The following is a 15,208-nucleotide window of genomic DNA, read 5'->3' on the forward strand; positions in this document are numbered from 1 at the left end:
TTTTGCACCCACCATGCGTCATGTCCGAAATGGTCATGTGAGGTGAAACGTGTATATTTTGGGATGTGAGCACTCAGTTTGTTTGACCTGACGAAGATCCGTTTTGGATGGAAACATTGTCAATAAAGTGGTGAACTGGGAGCTTTAACAGTGTGCGCGCCTTCTTGTTCTATACTGTCCATGGCAGCCGCATCATTCCCCAAAGTTTGTCAAAGTCAGGCCAGMGGTGTCTGAGATATCATGTGACTAACATACGTACAGAGACAGATCTATAGTCTCCCCCCCTATAGTCATTTTTTAAACGTAGGAATGGASGGAGACGAATCCATAGACTCAGAATTTTTTTTGAAAAGCTACTACTACTTAACCCAACCAGTAAACAGCCTCTGGCCATATTTTTACAGCCAGTAAAATAKAATAAAATGATTTACATCCCGCCATAATTTTATTATAAAAATACATTCTCAATCCACATGAATCATCCCTTGGTTCGTTCATGCAATTCAAGGTATCGCTGTTGCTTAATTCAATTTTGAGGTTTTAATTCAAGGTGTGTACTGGTAAAAAATGAAAGGATCCATAACTGCGGTGGGAACAGAATCAACACCTCTCCTCTTTACTGCTTTTGGTCTAATGATGCAGAGGGCCACACACACACACAGAGAAGAGCTGAGGTCATAGACTTGGCTGTCGAGAGAGCGCAGTGGGGATGAATCCAGAATTAGTTAGGTAACATAGCATAAATAAGATGTTTATTTACATAATATGCTTATGTGAAGATACTTGTCATTAAATGTCTCCCTTTGGACTTACTGTTGGCAGTTGCACTTTTCCCTTCTCAGCTAGGAAAAGTCACTTGGGCCCAGAGAGGGGAGAGGTCAGGCTTGTCTTCATATGTGAATGTATCTGTTAAACCATGTGAAGGATGATTAAGGGGGACCCAATTATCTCTTGGATCCACAATGTCTGTGCGCAAGTCACTCCCTCAGTGAGCTTGTCCAGGAGTGGGGAGAATAGGGGGTTTTACTTGAGATAGAGTTGACAATTGAGTTATGCCTTGGATGAGGTAATGTTTTGGTACTATGAAGTACCAGGAACAGATTAGAACCTCGTCTTAGAGACCAAACTGAACGATAATTTATAGCTAATGCTATCAAGCTATGGGATACTCCTCTCTCATGTAGAAGTCTTTCTTTGTGAACTGTTCCTAAGATCTGTGGTCCGTCATGTAAGTTGGAGGGGTGTAACTTGGCTATAAAAGATCTTGGTATTCTTTTGTAGGGACTCTCAGAATTCATTATAGACACTGAATTGATCTGAGAGTCAAAGGCTCAAGGTACTAAACGACATCATAACCGCCATCGAAAAAGACAGTACTGTGCAGCCGTCTTCATCGACCTGGCCAAGGCTTTCGACTCTGTCAATCACCATATTCTTATCGGCAGACTCAGTAGCCTCAGTTTTTCTAATGACTGCCTTGCCTGGTTCACCAACTACTTCGCAGACAGAGTTCAGTGTGTCAAATCGGAGGGCATGTTGTCCGGTCCTCTGGCAGTCTCTATGGGGTACCACAGGGTTCAATTCTCGGGCCGACTCTTTTCTCTGTATATATCAATGATGTTGCTCTTGCTGCGGGCGATCCCTGATCCACCTCTACGCCGACGACACCATTCTGTATACTTCTGGCCCTTCCTTGGACACTGTGCTATCTAACCTCCAAACGAGCTTCAATGCCATACAACACTCCTTCCGTGGCCTCCAACCGCTCTTAAATGGTAGTAAAACCAAATGCATGCTTTTCAACGGTCGCTGCCTGCACCCGCACGCCCGACTAGCATCACCACCCTGGATTGTTCCGACCTAGAATATGTGGACATCATATAAGTACCTAGGTGTCTGGCTAGACTGCAAACTCTCCTTCCAGACTCATATCAAACATCTCCAATCCAAAATCAAATCGAGTCGGCTTTCTATTTCGCAACAAAGCCTCCTCACTCACGCCGCCAAACTTACCCTAGTAAAACTGACTATCCTACCGATCCTCGACTTCGGCGATGTCATCTACAAATAGCTTCCAATACTCTACTCAGCAAACTGGATGCAGTTTATCACAGTGCCATCCGTTTTGTACTAAAGCACCTTATACCACCCACCACTGCGACCTGTATGCTCTAGTCGGCTGGCCCTCGCTACATGTTCGTTGTCAGACCCACTGGCTCCAGGTCATCTACAAGGCTATGCTAGGTAAAGCGCCGCCTTATCTCAGTTCACTGGTCACGATGGCAACACCCACCGTAGCACGCGCTCCAGCAGGTGTATCTCACTGATCATCCCTAAAGCCAAAACCTCATTTGGCCGCCTTTCCTTCCAGTTCTCTGCTGCCTGCGACTGGAACGAATTGCAAAAATCTCTGAAGTTGGAGACTTATCTCCCTCAACAACTTTTAACATCTGCTATCTGAGCAGCTAACCGATCGCTGCAGCTGTACATAGTCCATCGGTATATATGCCCACCCAATTTACCTACCTCATCCCCATACTGTTTTATTTATTTACTTTTCTGCTCTTTTGCACACCAGTATCTCTACTTGCACATGATCATCTGATGATTTATCACCCCAGTGTTAATCTGCTAAATTGTAATTATTCGCTCCTATGGCCTATTTATTGCCTACCTCCTCATGCCTTTTGCACACATTGTATATAGATTCTCTCTTTTTTCCTACTATGTTATTGACTTGTTTATTGTTTACTCCATGTGTAACTCTGTGTTGTTGTCTGTTCACACTGCTATGCTTTATCTTGGCCAGGTCCCAGTTGCAAATGTTCTCAACTAGCCTACCTGGTTAAATAAAGGTGAAAAAAAATAAAAATAAAAGGGCGATTTTGAAGCCATATGATTAAAGATTAAATTTAAGTATAACTCTGACTGGTGTGTGGTTTATAACTCTCCTCATTTGGTAATACAGGAAATTGCCACGACAAGCGCGAGAGAGCGCGACTGTGTGTGTGTAACGGATGTGAAATGGCTAGCTAGTTAGCGGGTACGCGCTAAAGCATTCAATCGGTTACGTCACTTGCCTGAGACCTGAAGTAGGGTTTCCCCTTGCTCTGCAAGGGCCGCGGCCTTTGTGGAGCGATGGGTAACGACGCTTCGTGGGTGACTGTTGTCGATGTGTGCAGAGGGTCCCTGGTTCGCGCCCGAGGTCGGGGCGAGGGGACGGTTTAAAGTTATACTGTTACATTGGTGCCGTGACCCGGATCACTGGTTGCTGCGGAAAAGGAGGAGGTTGAAAGGGGGGTGAGTGTAACGGATGTGAAATGGCTAGCTAGTTAGCGGGTACGCGCTAATAGCATTTCAATCGGTTACGTCACTTGCTCTGAGACCTGAAGTAGGGTTTCCCCTTGCTCTGCAAGGGCCGCGGCCTTTGTGGAGCGATGGGTAACGACGGCTTCGTGGGTGACTGTTGTCGATGTGTGCAGAGGGTCCCTGGTTCGCGCCCGAGGTCGGGGCGAGGGGACGGTTTAAAGTTATACTGTTACATGTGCATGCAAGTGTGTGTGCGTGTGTGTGTGTCTATTGCCCACCTCTGTTCTTCCCCCTGGCTCATGTCGTGCAGGAGGACGTAGTATTTGAGTGTGTTGGGGATGAACCACTTGGGGTTGGTGTACTCTCCATTGTGCTGGATCCTGTGCTGCTCCTGAGACAGCTTGAGGAACTGCTCCACTGGTACAGCCTCACTGGACGACACCACCAACAGACCTGCAGGAGCACCAGTCAAGGAACCACAACCAGAGAGAGGTGGGGGGGAGAGAGAGAGAACAGCAAAAGGAGAAGATAATGAGTAGGGAGGGTGGGGAGAGAGGATGAAATTAGAGAAGGGGAAATAGCTGGAGAGTGACAGATGGACAAACTGAAAAATGATAATGCCCTTTTGGTGTAAGAGCTGTTTGAAAAGACCGTCTTTTGATTTGATATTGAGATACAAACGGCTGCATTTGACCTTTAAAAATAGTTCTGAGATTTGTGCAGTAGGCTATAGGCTSAACATATTATCTCTGACCCCTTGACTTTTCCCACATTTTGTTATGTTACAACCCGATTCAAAAATTGATTAAATCGTCCTCCCCCCTCAATCTACAAACAATACCCCATAATGATAAAGCAAAAACAAGTTTGACATTAACTAGGACATTTACATATGAAGTCACACTCTTTCAGTGTACCTTGCTGAAGCACCTTTAGCAGCGATTACAGCCTCGAGTCACACGCTTGGCACACCTGTATTTGGGGAGTTTCTACCATTCTTCTCTACAGATCCTCTCAAGCTCTGTCAGGTTGGATGGGGAGCATCATGCACAGCTATTTTCAGGTCTCTCCGAAGATGTTAGATCAGGTTCAATTCCAGACTCTGGCTGGGACACTCAAGGACATTCAGAGACTTGTCCAGAAGCCATTCCTGCATTGTATTGGCTGTGTGCTTAGGGTTGTTGTCCTGTTGGAAGTCTGAAGTCCTGAGTGCTCTGGTGCAGGTTTTCATCAAGGATCTCCGTACTTTGCTCCGTTCATCTTTCCCTCAATCCCGACTAGTCTCCTAATCCCTGCCGCTGAAAAACATCCCCACAGCATGATGCTACCACCACCATGCTTCTCTGTAGGGATGGCGCCAGGTTTCCTCCAGACATGACCCTTGGCATTCAGYCCAAAGAGTTCAATCTTGGTTTCATCAGAACAGAGAATCTTGTTTCTCATGGTCTGAGTCCTTTAGGAAAACTCCAAGCGGGCTGTCATGTGCCTTTTACTGAGGAGTGGCTTCTATCTGGCCACTCTACCATAAAGGTCTGATTGCTGGAGTGCTGCAGAGATGGTTGTCCTTCTCCCATCTCCACAGAGGGACTCTGGAGCTCTATCAGAGTGACCATCGAGTTCTTGGTCTCCTCCCTGACCAAGGCGCTTCTCCCCCAATTGCTCAGTTTGGCCAGGCAACCAGCTAGAATAGAATAGTCTTGGTGGTTACAAACTTCTTCCATTTAATAATGGAGGCCACTGTGTTCTTGGGGACCTTCAATGCTGCAGACACTTCCCCAGAACTGTCCCTCGACACAATCCTGTCTCGGAGCTCTATGGACAATTCCTTCGACCRCATGGCTTAGTTTTTGCTCTGACATGCACTGTCAACTGTGGGACATTATATAGACAGGTTGTGTGCCTTTCCAAATCATGTCCAATCAATTGAATTTACCACAGGTGGACTCCAATCAAGTTGTAGAAACATCTCAAGGACGATCAATGGAAACAGGATACACCGGAGCTCAAATTTCCAGTCTCATAGCAAAGGGTCTAAATACTTACGTAAATAAGTTATTTCTGTTTATAAGATTTAATACATTTGCAAAAATTTCTAAAAACCTGTTTTCACTTTGTCACTATGGGGCATTGTGTAAATTGATGAGGATTTGTTTTAACTTAATCAATTTTAGAATAAGGCTGTAACGTAACAAAATGTGGAAAAAGGGAAGGGGTCTGAATACTTTCCGAATGCACTGTATATGATCACACTGGTAATATATAATTTGTTGTAATAAAAAAATAAACAGTCAGGTACTTAATTGTTACCTAGAAATGATTTGATTTTGAGATTTGATTTATCATTATCATAGTGTTTATTGTAGTATGTTGAAGCAGAGAAGGATACAGGCGAGGTAGTGGTTGAGGAACTCATGGTCAGAGGCAGGCATTGACTGGAGGAAGCTCTCCCTGTACGCCTCAAACCAGGGAGTCGTGGCTGGAGAGAAGACAACAACAAAATGAGAGCAAGAACATCACTCTAACCTAACCTCACCTCCATGGAATACAACCCTGAGAGAGTGGAGCTGCACAGAGACCACCTGAAGCCTACACCCAGGGGCGCTGCTGAGAGAGGTCTATGCACACCCAGCTCAACCAGACAAGAGAGGCTGGGAATTGACATACACACACTGATTGTGTAGCTGCAACAAATGATACTCAGGGAGAGAAATAAATGAATGATTAGCCAGATGAAAGAGAAGGATTTTACCAGCACTCAATTCTTCTTTTATCCTAAACCCCATTGAGATGCAGAGAGCATCTTGCTGCTTATTGCAGACTATATTTGTCATCAAGAGATACACCCAGTATTGTCAGAAGAACAACCAGCTTCAGGCAGTAATGTTGACAGGAKAATGAGGATCAAAGCAAGTGTAGACACCTATGTAACGTAACACCTGGATGAGAGTGAGGAAATAGTACCGGAGTCAGTATGCAGACAACACTATCAGAACTTGTCCAATAAGAAGCTCTCGTGATCTTTAAAAGCTGTGCCCTAATGAATACATCCTGGTAATTCCACCATCTCTGGTTCTCTCGCTCTTCACAACACAAACACAGCAGACTGTGTGTTTGGACTAGATCAACTGATAAGTGAACTGTACAGAGCTGCCGGTGTCTCGCTCTATGCATGGAAGCCAAAACCGACAGACCCACGTATATTTTTGGACAGAGGACAGCTCTTCTCGTCAGCTCTACAAAAATATAGGCCTAAATAAATAGTACAGCAAGAAGCAACAATCAAATCCATATTCAGATTGAATCTAAGATTCAATGGTCTCTTTTGATGGAGAAACTTTAAACCAAGACTGCCAGTAAAACAATAATAAATTTGGTTATATAGCAGTACATTTACTATAGTAGAACACAGGCACAACAGCACAATGAGGAAGATTAACCTATAAACCCCTGGGCACGGCTCCAGTCCATTCTCCAAAAAGATTACGCAGCAAGACATTTACATGAATCATTGTATGGCAGATAAATCATGAGAAAGGGAATCTAAAGCCACCAGAGGTCAGTCTAGTGTTGCACGGTATATACCGAAACTTCAGTACTTTTTCGATACTAGAACATGAAAAACGGTTTGGTACCAGAATTTGTGTTACTTTAGGTACATCTGTCAAATGTGTCTCACGTCATATGCCAATTGAGAGGATTGAGTCTGTCTTGTAATTTGTCTGACTCTTTTCAAGGGGGCAGTAGCTAGCCAGGCTGCGCTTATGCATACCGTGCAAGCAACTTTTGAAAAGCAAGCGAGAGATCATAGATCAACATTCTAAAACGACAAAAAAATAATAATAATAATAATTGTTTAGCTTTATTTAACTAGGCAAGTCAGTTAAGAACAAATTCTTATTTTCAATGACGGCCTAGGAACAGTGGGTTAGCTGCCTTGTTCAGGGGCAGAACGACAGATTTTTACCTTATCAGCTCTGGGATTTGATCTTGCAACCTTTCAGTTACAAGTCGAAACGCTCTAACCACTAGGCTACCTGCCTATATTCAGCATGACATTCATGTGAGAATTATAATATGATTACACAAGCCAAAAATCATGTGAAATGCACTCATAACTTGACAGCAATATATTTAGACTACTTTGCGTTAGACTGGGCTTGCTAGCAGTAGCCACTAGCCAGCCAGCAGCCCTGGGCGGAGTATTGCACCCTGGGAAGTGAAATGTACTATGTTGTGCAAATTCCATTGTATTTCTATTGCGTGTAGACTATTACAATATAGAAMCTTCAGAAAGTAGCTTCAAAGTGTTTGTTGTTTTGTAACTATTAATTTAATACATCAAAATATTTAGCTGTAATGAATCCTAGGTCTAAAGAATGTCATTTGACCCAATATTATGTCCATAGATGAGAAAATTAACCCTGATATGTATCAAATTATATTTCAAAAGTTTTTGTAAAATCATTTTGTATGCTCTGAGTCTCATACATGGTTTTGCATAATTACATTTTTTGATATTCTTGCCATTCCACTGCTGGCTTGCTTCTGAAGCTAAGCAGGGTTGGTCCTGGTCAGTCCCTGGATTGGAGACCAGATGCTGCTGGAAGTGGTGTTGGAAGGCCCGTAGGAGGCACTCTTTCCTCTGGTCTAAAAAATATCCCAATGCCCTAGGGCAGTGATTGGGGACACTGCCCTGTGTAGGGTGCCGTCTTTCGTATGGGATGTTAAACGGGAATCCTGACTCTCTGTGGTCATTAAAGATCCCATGGAACTTATTGTAAGAGTAGGGGTGTTAACCCCGGTGTCCTGGCTAAATTCCCAATCTGGCCCTCAAACCATCATGGTCACCTAATAATCCCCAGTTTACAATTGGCTCATTCATCCCCCTCCTCTCCCCTGTAACTATTCCCCAGGTCGTTGCTGTAAATGAGAATGTGTTCTCAACTTACCTGGTAAAATAACAGATAAATAAAATTAAAATTTGTCCCAATTTTTTTTTTACTGAATATAGAATATATTCTATTTATTCTACTAGTTATCAACATATTGTTCAATGTTTAAAKAAATTAAGCCCAGTGGTTATTCTGTGACTTTAGCTAATATGTTTTCTTTTTTTGTTGCTATGGTATCATTCCAGTATCGTTTTGGTAATGAGTATTATGATACTAAACTAGATATCGAAGTATAAAATATAAAATTAAAATAAATCTGCATATCGTGACAACACTAGGTCCGTTTTTTTTAAATGTAGCAACAAAGGCCTAAATAAACATTAATTTGACAAGTCAAAACAAGCATAACTCACACTTAATTGTTAGTGTCCACTGTCCTGCACAATTCATTTAGTACCATATYTGTACTAAGGCAAATTAGCCAAACCTGGAATTAGTCATTGAATGATTGGTTGTTACTTTTAATAGCGTAGTTTGTACCTTGTTTACAAACAAGCAAARCATGTGTCACCCATAATCATTTCCTATCCCTTACTTTTCAGAGAGGACCATAGGTTAAAGCTGATTGAGAGAGAACAGAAGGACACAGGAGTTATATGCTACTAATGCTCATACATCAGTTTAAAATAATATTTGAAACCATTTCAAATACATTAGCTGTGCTTGATTGAGCTTGCCTGGCACAATGGAACCAATATACCAACCAAGGATAGGCCAGTTTCAATTATAAAAATGGAGGATGTTAGGAGAGAAGGACAGTCTGCTACAGTTATGCTATGGAAAGAAAGAAGAACGGAGAGAGGGGGAGAGGTAGGGCCACCCCCTACATAGATATTGTGAGGTTGTCGGGTGAGGCCAGGTGAGATGAGTACAGGTACCTGTATAATGCTTGGAGGTGCTGAGTTCCGTTAGTGTGTCCCTCCAGTCACTGTACCAGGGGACGCTAGCTTTAACAGAGCGATCTGATGAGGGGAGAGAGTCATGGACTAGCGTTAGCAACATCCCATTAACTGTACAGGATCTCCCACTGATGTTTACCACTCATAGCTCATCCACAGTACCAATATCATAGATAGTATACATCACATTGTAGATACCACATTGTAGCTAGTTGACCACTGTAGGGAAAACCAGGGAAGAGCAGCAGTATATGAGACTGTGCTGCTGGAGAGGGTCATTCTCACAACCATGGCTTCCACTTTGACCTACAAATGTGACCTATAGATAGCTTGGAAAAAAGGTTAGCCCAAATCATAAGCTTAGCTTCCAGTTTAGATTCAAACAAAACAGTGAAGACATAACATACCATTTCTATGCTCCATTCATAGGTCAAAGGGAGAAATAGGAGAGCCATYGTTGGGTTGACTTAACTGTAGGTTAGGGTTAGAGGAGGCTGTTTGATCCAAGCAAGGTCCACTAACAGTATGGGAGAAATAGAGTGGATTGGAGAGGTTTGTGGATGTGGACCAGCAGGGGGAAACACACGCTTTGATAGAGTCACCACAAAGTTGCTGCACTGCTACCCAAAGGTCATTCCTTGTGAAAATGTAACAGTAATCTCCATTAACTTTCCTGAAATTTCTCTAGGCTGTATTCATATAATGAACCACGTTTTCATCCAACATTATTGTGAGCAAAGTACATGCTGGATTAAAAAAATGTTTTAAAAACATTACGACAGGCCTGATGGAAACAGCAAATGTTGCTGTTAAACTTTCCAAATGTCCACAAAACAAAATACGCTATACAAGGTGGGATCTTTTCTTGTTGGTAAAATGAATTATGCAAGAAATGGAGTTGTTAACTCTTACGCGCAAATATTGAATATAACAACCATCATATCGAAGTAAATTTGGAGTGATGCGATGACATGTGTGGCTCTCCAACTACGACTCGGAAAAGCATGCAGTTTATTAGGCTACAGATGAAATAAGTGATGAACTTCACAGGGTGGTGAATGTGAAAAGTAATGAGCTTGATGCTCCTTTCTAATAAATATCAAGGGTCTTATTCTGGTGATATGATGATCAATGCTTGGCTGCCACTTGACAATTAAAAATTATTTAACTCCTTTGTCCATAGTATCATCATGTAGGCTATACCCGCACTGTATCTGCCAGKTGTTGGCTTGAGCACACGTGCCAATACCAGAGTTGGCATATTTGTGTTAAAACCATCAGTAGATTTGAAAATTAGATGGAAACCCATTTAACCTGTGGTTTTTTTCTCGATACATGGGAATTGAACTACAAAAGTTGTTTTTATGTGCACTGTCACCTCACACAGCCTTTTATCTGCAACAAGTCAATTTGCTGGAAACACATATCTGGTGGGAAAATGTYCATATTYTTTTTATGCAGATGTGTGAATATCTGCATGAAAATCTGTCGCCAATTGGATGGAAACCTAGCTATATACACTGAAAAATAATATGTCCTGCAAAAAGCATTTCTCTGAGCTAAATTTCAGGTAACAAAAAGTGTTTAGGGATATTTCTGTTCCACTGTCAAACGGCTTGACCTGTAACGTTGTAGGTTAGAGGACAGAGGTTGAAGTAGGCTCTTACCCAAGGGTCGTCCAGGTCAAGAGAAGAGAAAATAAAACGAGAGAAGTTCATAAATTACAAAATGAACATGGAAATCACTCCCATATTGCAATATGTTTGCTGTTATTGTCTGCCTGGAAAACAATTTATTTTAAAATAAATCCCTACAGTCATGCCTCTCTCCCGAGTGTCTGCTGCCATCTGCAGGACAGTCTATGAAACTACAGGACAAGTGTCACATTCATCATCAATAAACACTACATTCCTACAACTCATTAAACACTCCATCCTTTACCCATGTCACACTTATCCCCTTCTTTCTCTGTCCAAATTACTCACCACTAATATTAAGGTCATAGTCTCCGGCGGTGATGACATTGGCCACACCCCCCTCTGCTGGTTGGCATGCCGACACCACCTCGCTGAGCAGCCGTCGCTGGGCGGGGCTATGGACTCCGGCGGTGGGGACAGACGGGCYTGTCACCACATTGTTGACGCTGATGCGAAGGTTCTTCACCACCTGCACCTGATTGTTAGGGTCCCTCATGTGACCTATTGAGAGACCCGTATGGGAAAAGATTAGGCTACGTACGCACAATCACACATCATATGTCTTTGAGCTGGACATGAGAAAATATAGGTTATTCATATGTCACCAATAAACCACATGAGAGCATTGATTGAAGTGTGCATCTCCTTTTTCCTTTCAGATACACAGACAGTCAAATTAAGAAAATCATTCGAAATTTTAACAAAAGAGGGGGATGATGCTAAACGTGTGAAGAGACGTGGATGTGAGACTAAATTAAGGTGATATAAAACACCCAACTACTTATGACTACTGCATGAAGGATCCACAGAAACAGCGCCCATACAACTTCATGCAGTAAGAACATTATCATGAGGCAGCATGTTTGGACAGCCGGACATCAAAGCATACACTCACATTCAAGTGGTCATGTAGCCTAACTTTTATGGCACTTCTCCATAGCGAAGAGAAGCGTTTTGTGTCCTCCTCTAAGTCTGTCTGGCCTGTCAACAATTTGGAAACATTCCTACAGAAATTAGATTACATTTGACTGAAAAGCAGGCACACACATACACACCACTGAAAAGCAAAATCTCTGTAAGCAATTTTTGTGAGAATGCCACAACCTGTTTGCGGGAGTAACATCTCTAATTCGAGGAATTTCCCCCAGAATACACACATCAACACCAGCTACTAAATTGTTAGTAAGTCTGTTGCTCTACAGGCAGCTGTGACAACCGTGCTGTAATGTAGGGCTGACTGACCTTCTGGATAGACAGGTGCAGGAGGACAATAGGAAACCCCTAATCCAACTCCTCTTGAGCAGAATATGTAAGCTATGCATTCCACAAATCTAATGTACATGAGGGTTATTTTTATTTATTTATTATTTTACCTATGGGCAGTGCCTTAGACCACTGCGCCACTCGGGAGGCCCGAAAGGGGTAATTATAAGACAACCTGGGTTATTACAGCTCAGTGACTATAATGGATGTGATTTTATCATAGCCTGATGATTAAAACCCAGTCTTGTTTATTCKAAAAGACAACAGTTTTCCAATTTCACATGAGCCATAGCAAAAAGAAACACGGTAGCTATGGATGTGGTTGCTAGGCCTTTGTAGCAAGACTATATGGTAGCTATGGATATCAGTTGGAAACTACATAGCTAACTAGCTAGCTAGATTGCAAAAAGAGTAAGGTAGCCAGGACATTTCATTGTCAGACCATGAGTAACCTGGCATTTGGTAAACTAGCACTAAGCCAAATTACTAATACAAGGACAGTTAAAGTCGGAAGTTTACATACACCTTAGCCAAATACATTTGAACTCAGTTTCACAATTCCTGACATTTAATCCAAGTAAAATTGCCATGTATTAGGTCAGTTAGGATCACCACTTTATTGTAAGAATGTGAAATGTCAGAATAATAGTAGAGAATTATTTATTTATTTCATCACATTCCCAGTGGGTCAGAAGTTTACATACACTCAATTAGTATTTGGTAGCATTGCCTTTAAATTGTTTAACTTGGGTCAAACGCCCACAATAAGTTGGGTGAATTTTGGCCCATTCCTCTGACAGGGCCGGTGTAACCGAGTCAGGTTTGTAGGCCTACTTGCTCGCAACGCTTTTTCCAGTTCTGCCCACACATTTTCTATAGGATTGAGGTCAGGGCTTTGTGGTGGCCACTCCAATAGCTTGACTTTGTTGTCCTTAACTTCTCTAGGATAGGGGGCAGCATTCTCACATTTGGATGAAAAGCATACCCAAATTCAACTGCCAGCTACTCATCCCCAGAAGATAAGATATGCATATTAGTAGATTTGGATAGAAACACTCTGAAGTTTCTAAAACTGTTTTAATCATTCTGAGTATAACAGAACTTATTTAGCAGGCGAAACCCCGGGGCAAACCATTCAGATTTTTTTTTTTTTTTATAGGTCACTCTTTTCAATGGATTTTCATTGGGAATACCGATTTCTAATTGACCTTCTTCGCGATCCTACCGCTTCCACTGGATTCAACAGTCTTTAGAATTGGTTGAGGGATTTTCCTTTGTGTAATGAAGAAGTTAGGCCATTTCAACGAGGGTCACTTGCTGTACTGTTGTTAGAGGCGCGTGACCAGAAAGCTAGCTACAGTTTGTTTTAATCCTGTATGAACACAGATCATCCCTCTTCAATTTTATCAATTATTTACGTAAAAAATACCTAAAGTTGTATTACAAAAGTAGTTTGAAATGTTTTGGCAAAGTTTACAGGTCACTTTTGAGATATTTTGTAGTCACTTTCACAAGTTGGAACCGGTGTTTTTAATGGATCAAACGCGCCAAATAAATGGACATTTGGATATACAGTGGGGAGAACAAGTTTTGATACACTGCCGATTTTGCAGGTTTCCTACTTACAAGCATGTAGAGGTCTGTAATTTTATCATATAGGTACACTTCAACTATGAGAGACGGAATCTAAAACAAAAATCCAGAAAATCACATGTGTTGATTTTTTAAGTAATTAATTTGCATTTTATTGCATGACATAAGTATTTGATACATCAGAAAACCAGAACTTAATATTTGCTACAGAAACCTTTGTTTGCAATTACAGAGATCATACGTTTCCTGTAGTTCTTGACCAGGTTTGCACACACTGCAGCAAGGATTTTGGCCCAATCCTCCATACAGACCTTCTCAAGATCCTTCAGGTTTCGGGCTGTCGCTGGGCAATACGGACTTTCAGCTCCCTCCAAAGATTTTCTATTGGGTTCAGGTCTGGAGACTGGCTAGCCACTCCAGGACCTTGAGATGCTTCTTACGGAGCCACTCCTTAGTTGCCATGGCTGTGTGCTTCGTGTCGTTGTCATGCTGGAAGACCCAGCCACGACCCATCTTCAATGCTCTTACTGAGGGAAGGAGGTTGTTGGCCAAGATCTCGCGATACATGGCCCCATCCATCCCCCCCTCAATACGGTGCAGTCCTCTGTCCCTTTGCAGAAAAGCATCCCCAAAGAAGATGTTTCCACCTCCATGCTTCACGGTTGGGATGGTGTTCTTGGGTTGTACTCATACTTCTTCTTCCTCCAAACACGGCGAGTGGAGTTAGACCAAAAAGCTCTATTTTTGTCTCATCAGACCACATGACCTTCTCCCATCCTCCTCTGGATCATCCAGATGGTCATTGGCAAACTTCAGACAGGCCTGGACATGCACTGGCTTAAGCAGGGGGACTTGCGTGCGCTGCAGGATTTTAATCCATGACGGCGTAGTGTGTTACTAAGTTTTCTTTGAGACTGTGGTCCCAGCTCTCTTCAGGTCATTGACCAGGTCCTGCCGTGTAGTTCTGGGCTGATCCCCACCTTCCTCATGATCATTGATGCCCCACGAGGTGAGATCTTGCATGGAGCCCCAGACCGAGGGTGATTGACCGTCATCTTGAACTTCTTCCATTTTCTAATAATGTCGCCAACAGTTGTTTCCTCTCACCAAGCTGCTTGCCTATTGTCCTGTAGCCCATCCCAGCCTTGTGCAGGTCTACAATTTTATCCCTGATGTCCTTACACAGTCTCTTGGTCTTGGCCATTGTGGAGAGGTTGGAATCTGTTTGATTGAGTTGTGTGGACAGGTGCCTTTTATACAGGTAACGAGTTCAAACAGGTGCAGTTTAATACAGGTAATGAGTGGAGAACAGGAGGGCTTCTTAAGAAAAACTAACAGGTCTTGAGAGCCGGAATTCTAACTGGTTGTAGATGATCAAATACTTATGTCATGCAATAAAATGCAAATTAATTATTTAAAAATCATACAATGTGGGTTTCTGGATTTTTGTTTTAGATTCCGTCAATCTCATACGAGTGTGAAGTGTGACCTAATG

The 15,208-nt window shown here is 42.4% G+C and overlaps 1 protein-coding gene across 1 annotated transcript in view; it reads right to left on the reverse strand.

Annotated features, from left to right (window-relative positions):
* The window catches only part of LOC111975615 (trafficking protein particle complex subunit 8), a 96,838-nt gene that overhangs the window by 78,762 nt on the left and 2,868 nt on the right, over positions 1–15,208 (reverse strand). The window contains 4 exon segments of the mRNA XM_024004039.2: positions 3,588–3,762; positions 5,696–5,785; positions 9,140–9,223; positions 11,146–11,358. Coding sequence (XP_023859807.2) covers positions 3,588–3,762; positions 5,696–5,785; positions 9,140–9,223; positions 11,146–11,358 — 562 coding nt within the window.

This window comes from Salvelinus sp. IW2-2015, linkage group LG16, assembly GCF_002910315.2.
Source record: "Salvelinus sp. IW2-2015 linkage group LG16, ASM291031v2, whole genome shotgun sequence".
Classification (NCBI taxonomy): Eukaryota; Metazoa; Chordata; class Actinopteri; order Salmoniformes; family Salmonidae; genus Salvelinus; species Salvelinus sp. IW2-2015.